This window comes from Meleagris gallopavo, chromosome 4 (genome assembly GCF_000146605.3).
Source record: "Meleagris gallopavo isolate NT-WF06-2002-E0010 breed Aviagen turkey brand Nicholas breeding stock chromosome 4, Turkey_5.1, whole genome shotgun sequence".
Lineage (NCBI taxonomy): Eukaryota > Metazoa > Chordata > Aves > Galliformes > Phasianidae > Meleagris > Meleagris gallopavo.
Window position 1 is genome coordinate 39,722,184 of NC_015014.2, and position 7,736 is coordinate 39,729,919.

The 7,736-nt window shown below is 38.9% G+C and overlaps 1 protein-coding gene across 3 annotated transcripts in view; it reads right to left on the reverse strand.

Moving 5' to 3' along the window:
* The window catches only part of PPP3CA (protein phosphatase 3 catalytic subunit alpha), a 105,449-nt gene that overhangs the window by 28,430 nt on the left and 69,283 nt on the right, over nt 1–7,736 (reverse strand). For all 3 annotated transcript variants that reach the window (XM_031553119.1, XM_031553120.1, XM_019614815.2), the window contains 2 exons: nt 4,011–4,088; nt 2,328–2,422 (listed from right to left, as the gene is read on the reverse strand). In XM_031553119.1, coding sequence (XP_031408979.1) covers nt 2,328–2,422; nt 4,011–4,088 — 173 coding nt within the window. The remainder of the gene's footprint in view (nt 1–2,327; nt 2,423–4,010; nt 4,089–7,736) is intronic.

The following is a 7,736-nucleotide window of genomic DNA, read 5'->3' on the forward strand; positions in this document are numbered from 1 at the left end:
AAAAAAAAAAAACCAAAACAAATCCTACAGCATTTGTGCCTGTAGGAGATGGAGACTGCTATGAATTTATGCAAGGTGACTCTGCTAACTAAGTTTCAACCAGAAGCATATTAAGAACCTATATTAGAAATGGAAGGCACTAGTAGGAGTGTAGCTGCCTTTCCAAAGGCTGACAGTAACTGAAAACTCAATGGTTTGGTTTAAAAATCAATCAGGTTTCGCACTGATGCACAATGAGTCAGCTTGAGCAACTACTCTGCAACACCTCTGTGCGGAGGTGTCCTCCTTCACCTCCTGAAATTAGCCAGCCAGAAGTTCTGCATTCTTTCTATCTACTGCACATCAAGCATGTCAACAAGTGGCTTCTTCTTTTTTTTCGGGGGGGGCTGCTTCAGAATGACAGAGTTTTTCCTTTCTTGAGCAGGGAAGCAAATGCCCAAATGCTATCGAGATGAACGTGCATGAGTAATGCAGCATGAAAAAGTATGCATGATGTGCTTTAAAAGCCAAGAGCCAGTGCAGTCAGTCACATGAAATAATGCATCAGAGCTTCTAATGAGAGAAAAGGAGGCAGTTAAACTAAACAGAAATGCATTAGAAATCCACTAAAGGTCAGCTTCTAAATTAAAAAAAAGACATATTAAGGAGTGGCACATTGGTGCTGCTCTCCTACTGCTGTGATTTCACCTGACCTCACTCAGACTGGATACACTCAGCAACCCATTGAAATGTCATTCGTGACCACAGATGGTTATCAGCTCTCAGAAGCTGGCCCAGAACCTTTTATCAGCAAGGACTTTCCACCAGTCTTAAGGTTTCCACAGTGGGAGACAAGTGAAATGACTCTGCTTCAAAATAGAGATAAAAGAAGGGCAGTTCTTTTTCACCACCCAAACTTTGAGCTGCAAAAAATCAAGATTTTGAATTTTATAAATCTTTACTAAAATAATAATATAAAATAATACATTTATTAATGTCTGCCTTCATGACAAAATCTGATGTTGCTAACCCACTACCTCCATGTGCACGGAACTGCCTTCATGTATTATGAAGCAAGAGGCAAACGCTTCATGTCACACTACTTCTACAGACCTGTCATCAGACTGCACTCTGCCCAAAGCAGCCAACTCACAGCACACTTTTCCACCAAGACCATTGCTACTGCCAAGAAAATTAACACATTCCTTGTTTCATCCTGCTCTTTTGGGTTGCTGTATTATTTACTTTTACAAAAATAGCTACTGACAGCTCTACTTAGATAGTTATTTTGTAGAATGTTCTTAAATTTTTCCACAAGTTAATACACATGAACAAAACTCCTTACCCAACAGTGAATTATTTCCTCCCTGTACATACATTGAATGGCATAGTAGCTTTTAGATTAGAAGTTTTATAACAGAAAATGATGCTTGAGGAAGTTTTGTTTTGCAAGTTTGCAAAAAGAAAAACAACAAAAAAAAAGCTTTTGTAGGCAACCATCCAAATTAAAAATGTCTCTGTTCAAGGACTGATCTCTGCAATGAAATTGCTTTTCCCATTGGAAAAAAAAATCTTTTTCTTACTATCACATACAGATAACGTTAGCTTTACTGGGAATGGGAGGAAGTAGACATTACTGATCATTCAAAGATATTGGAGGACAGGTTTATTAGAATGCTTTACTTTCAGAAACAGGTTTGGTTTTTTTCCCAGTTCATTAGAGATTTCAGGGGATGCAGTAAACTCAGAGAAGCTGCAAGCACTCATATTCATCAGAGCCTTTATAGAGTGACCAATGACTGCTTATTTGTGCAACAGCCTTTCTTTGGCTAATGGAATTTTATTTCCTACCTAATTGCTTTCAAATGATTAATAAACAAAACATAAAGGAACTCAGACAATATGTATTCCAAGCCTTACCCACTGAAGATCTGTCAATGTTTGTTAGCTGGCTAGAAGGTTTGTATATACAAACCCCATTAATTTTCTTGGGGAGCAGAAAATGACCAAAATAATTACATTGAACACCGGTCTCCAAACACACCAACAACAGCACTTCATAAAATACTTCTCTTTGTTAATAGAACTGTTATTAGTGTTGTTTCCTGTATAACATTTACTTAATAACTTGCAGTCAAAATACAGAAATATCCTAAGGCATGTTAGAATCTACAGTTATATTCAGAGGCATACATCTGCCTGTAATAAACTCAATTAAATTTGCATTAAGTTGTAAATTGAATGGTCATGAACTAATAAATAGAAAAAGGAGAGAAAGGGAAAAATAATGTAATATATTTGAGCAAAGAATTACAGTCTACTGTATATCAATAGAAATTAAATCTTACCTTTGTTATTGTATACATCTAGATAGTTTGGTGCTGAAAAAATTGTGATTAGTGAAGGGAAGCCTGTTGTTTGGCTTTTCCTGTACATGCGATACCTAAAGGAAAGAGAAGATATTAATAATTGTCCCTTGTTGAAACCTCACTTATCACTGACCAAATACGGTGTAAAAAACAAGTACATTACTGCACTGGCATTTATAAATGCCAGAAGATGTATATATGTGCTTTTTTAAAAACAGAAAAAATAGTATTCCTGCAGATTTATTCATTATTTCCACTCAGGATACCAAGGAATGCACATATTCAAAAGATGCAACTCTGAGTGCAATTTAGCACAGCAGAAGTTCTTTTTTTATTATGAATTTGCTAGTGGCCCGTCCCTGCACACGTGGCACCCTGGGACGCTTCCAGCACTTGGTCTTTCACAGGACTGACTAAAGGCCAGCACCAGCACTCTTCACTTCAGAAGAGAAGGCAATCTTCTCCCCAAGCCTCCGGCTGCTTACACTCCTGCATGTGGAAGTGATGGCAAGGCTGGGGAGGTGGACAGTAGAGAAAGGAAGAGGAGCCAGAGGGTCAGATATTTTCAGTGCTACATCTAATCTAGTTGTGTCCATTAGCCAACTTATTAGTGCTTGCATGTTTTCATTACTTAACCTTTCTGCATTATGAAAAATAAAAGGCTTACTGGACCAACAGAACAACACATAATCAGCCAAGCATTAAACCTACAAGAAACTGAAAGCTAACTGACCTAACAGTATTTTTGTCTTAGTTTGACACAAGCAACACCAAATACTTCTTGTTGGTCTTAAGCTACAAGAAAATAAAGAATGTCCATGATAGCTGCACTGAAACCATTGCAGAGACTCAGTGCAATCCTTTCAATAAAACTTTATATTTCACCTTATATTGGAAAGCAATAGAATAAAAATGAAATTTCATTACCCTTGGGTATTTCATGCCAGTTACTTTTAGCAGAGAAATAGCTTGCTTTTAATTGCATTGAGATTTTTAAGTATGTGATAATTCAAGCATTCAGAATAGCTTTTTATATGCATAGTACATATCGACCTAAACCCTACAATATCATTACTTTATCTGTTATACTGTTCAGGATGGGTAAAGTTTCTACCTCCAAATAAACACAATAAACAGATTACTAATTTATGCAATACACCCAAAGGTATTTATTCAGATACCAACTCTTCACCAAAACTTCTCAACTATGGTACATTCAACAAATTTTCATGGTAAAGTATACATATTCTTGACCAGCAGGTCAACAAATGTGAAAAATTTGAGAGGGAACAATTCTGGCCTTCATGAGCCAAACTGCTTCCTGGGCATCACGGCAGCCTGTGTCAGCCACATTTGTAAAATTTATTTTGCTAAGCTGAACTGATTTCCCCTCCCAAACTTGGCATCCAAATAACTTCTGATCATTTTATGTCACTTAAAATCACTAAATGTAATTGGGATATATGAGGATTCATTAAGTCCTGTAGCTTGGTAGTAACAATGTGAAAGATTGCGCATTCTAATGCCAGTGCATGCTTTTGTACCATTAATAAAAAGTAATCTTACATTGCAAGATCTCTTAAGTTTTGCAGTTCTCTCTCACTCAGTTATTCTTTCCTGCCCTGCATAGTTTCGCCTGGTGCCCTCTCCACACACACTTACCCAGCATCCTGGGCTTCATGAGCTCGAAGTATAGATAACAAGTTATTGTGCTGTAGGAATTCACACACAGCAGGGTAACTGTTGGAAGAAAATAATAGCATCTGTTATGGTATTACCAGAAGCACCACACTTAGCTCTAGCTTTCAAAAAATGATCCAATATGCATCATTCATGAAATAAGCCCTGCTTTGCTGGCACATTTCATCAGAGACAGCACTATAAGCAGCACTTTCTTCTCCCATCCCACAATTGCACTGAGTGAAAACAGTGGAATTCTGCAATTTATTACATAACAACCACAATGCAGCCAATCAGAAAGTTGTTTCTTCTACTGTACTTTTAGATTCAACGAGCTCAGAACAAGAAAAAAAGCAATACAATGGTTGCTTGCAGCAGAAAACCTTGTCCCCTAACTGCAGTAAGCACAGGCTGCTTTTGGACACCAAGTAATAAGGTAGGAGAGAGAAGGAGAAACAAAGAAGAAAGGCAAAACAGTCTCCAAATTACATTTGTGATCTTATGAGTGTCACATCTCTGATAAACAAGAACTTTCCCCTTAGCAACTGAAAATATGAACTGTGTGACTTCTGAACTCCTCCAAAGCATGCTCACTGAATGTACTTTTACAAGACATATTCTACTGTATGAAGACAAAATAATTAGATGAAAATGGTGCAAATCCCTCTGTCATGATATTTTCCTGCACATGAACAGTGCTGCTTTCAAATGGCGGAGCCCTTCTCCACCACCTCTGTATCATGAAACCCATTCTTACTGTTACAGACACTGAACAAGAATGAAGAGCACAACCTGTATGCAGTTTTGTCAGTACAAGTGTGAAATAATCATTTTTTCGAGAAAAGTTTAAAATGATAGCTAAATACATGTTAACAGAACTTGAAATTACTCCATATTGCTAGTTTCTAAAACAAGCTGTTCATTGTTGTAACAGGTGTTTTCTTGCTTTCAAACCATTGATGATTCTCCAAGTCTGTATTAAAAGACAGCCAGCATGAAGGCCATCTACCACTTCAAGACAGCAAGCAGAACAACACCTATCCTTAGAAAGTTAATGCAGAACTGATCTGGCTTCCTCTGTCAAAAGACAACAAAAGAAAGAGCAAAACACAATAAAGAATGTGCATTTATGAGTGTAAAGGTGAAGCAGCAGTGGAATAAAAACAACTCTTCACAGATCTGACAAAACCTTATCAGACCCCTTAAAAGCATGCAAGGGCTGGGAAAGACTGTTTAACCAGATGGCAGATGTGGAGGCTCTTCTCTTTTTCCTCTCATCAAGTCAATCCTATGTATTTTGTTTTGCTTTATGCAGATTTATTTCCCACCCTTGAAACTAAGAGATCATTAAGCTGACTGCTTTCTCTGTCGTGATCCTTCATCCTGGCAGGAAAGTGAGCACCCCGTGAGTTAGCAGACGGCCCTGCTCCAAATCCCTCTGCCTGGTGGTCCTTTTTCTGAAAGGCACTTTTGAATTTCACCTTCCTCATTGGCAGACTTCCAGCATGGTACTGGCCTCACTCTCACAGCAGCTTAAGGAAGTTGCATTTAAAACATTAAACCTGAGGATAAAGCAAGTGTTACCACCTCCTGTCACTAACTTCTGTTTAATTAATGCTCTAAAAAATACAAAATCCTATAATAACCAGACGAAAGGGCTGGTATGCTGTCCTAACATCACTGATGCCCCTTCAGCACCAGCAGATGAGACGTCTGTGTAACGAAGGCCAGACATTCTTCCAGCTTGCCTTTACCAGAACTCCTGAAGGAGAAGCACAGCCTTCTGTCTCATGGGAGGCCTTCTGAATGTGGTCTGTCCCACAGCAGAGCCTTGGCTGTGACTGAGAGATGCATCCAGCAGATGTTTCCCTGGATTTGAGGCCCAGGATAAGGCTCACAGATGCTACAGCTCTCTCTTCCTATTGCTGGGCAAGCTGGAGAGCAACAATCAAAACTGTTGCTTAAAGAAGCAAAAGAAAAATCAAAACAAGTGACAAATGGTGTAAACTTCACAAAACAGCTCTGAAATTTTATCTCATGGCTGAAGAAAAAGCAGAACAGATTCTGTATTAACATCCATTCACAAAGCTATTTTGCAGTATTGATTCAATGACTCCTGTAGTTCAAATAATAGAACAGGCAGAAAAGTTTAAAAAAGGAAATACAAAGAGCCGGGGAAGACACAAAGGCATCTCTACGATCACTTGTGTGCTGGTTCTATGACTCAACGGGCTCACAGCATGCCTGTAAACACTGCAAACCAACCTGTAGCGTCCCTGCATCTCTGCATGTACTTTACAATCAAGCATCATTGGTGGATGACAAGCTGGACATGAGCCAGCAATGTGCTCTCGCAGCCCATAAAACCAACCAATCCTGGGTTGCATCAAAAGAAGCATGACCACAGCAGGTTGAGGGAAGTGATCCTGTGGTCCAGAGGAGGACCACAAAAAATGATCCAAGGGATGGAACACCTTCCCTATAAGAGCAGAGAGAGCTGGGGCTGTTCCCTTCTCAGAAGAGAAGGCTGTGATAGTGACCTTTCAGTATCTAAAGGGGAGCTGCAAGAAAGAAGGGGACATACCCTGTAGCAGAGTCTGTGGTAAAAGAACAAGGGAAAATGGTCTCAAACTAAAAGAGGGGAGATTTAGACTGGATAGAAAGAAAATGTTTTTTTACAGTAAGGATTGCCCAGAGAGGTGGTAGATGCCCCGTCCTTGAAGACTTTCAAGATGAGGCTGGACGGGATCTGAGCAACCTGATCTAGCAGTAGCTATGTTACTCTTCACTATAGGAGAGTTGGACTAGATGACATTTAAGAGTCCGTTCCATCTCAAACAATTCTAGGTTTCTATTATAATGCTCCAGGGCTGCATGTACCATCAAACACCCTGGCGAGAACCCACTGTTTCGCAGTACCTTAGGGACAAAGTACAGTCACACGGTAACACAGTTACCAAAAATATTTAAGAACAACTTTTTGCTCAATGTACTGACCAAGTTTTAAAAAAGTACTCAACCAAGCAGACGACCTGCTGTCCCATCCATGATCTCTTTGGCCACTTTCAAGGCCCAATTATAACCACTTATTAGCCCCATAAGTTTATTCCAATGCACATGAGTGAGATGATAATTCAGAAATGATGATGCAAAATCTAATGCCTCATCTTTCTTCAGCTTATCCAAGCGAAATCTTACTGCTCACTTCCAACCCTTGTGGACACTTTGAAGCTGACATGTTCTTTGCAGCTAAAGTCTACAAACCCACTCAAAGGGCACAGTGCTGGTTATCAACATAGCCTACCTAGTGTATGTTCTCAGGTATGGTATTTGGAATCACCTAAAAAAACTGGAATTATAAAATAACTTAAAATCCCAAATTAGATGGGGGTACAGTTTTGGCAACAGCAGTCACCTCAAAAGCTGACGGGCTGCCATTCAAACCAGCGTCAAATGAGAACTAATTTGCATACCTTTCTTTTCATAATTAATTGTGACTAAATGTAGGTTTATGGTGCATTTTGTTTAGAAATTTTTACATTACCTAATGAAAACTGGAGTCTATAACGAAAAATCTGATAGACAGTTGATTATGTTCATTATTAGTGTGGCTGCTCAAAATGTCTAGCTTAATACATCTTTTTCCAAGGTATTCTTTTCATGCAGCGTTAAGAACTACTTTTACCACTTAAATAAAGTGGTAAAAAA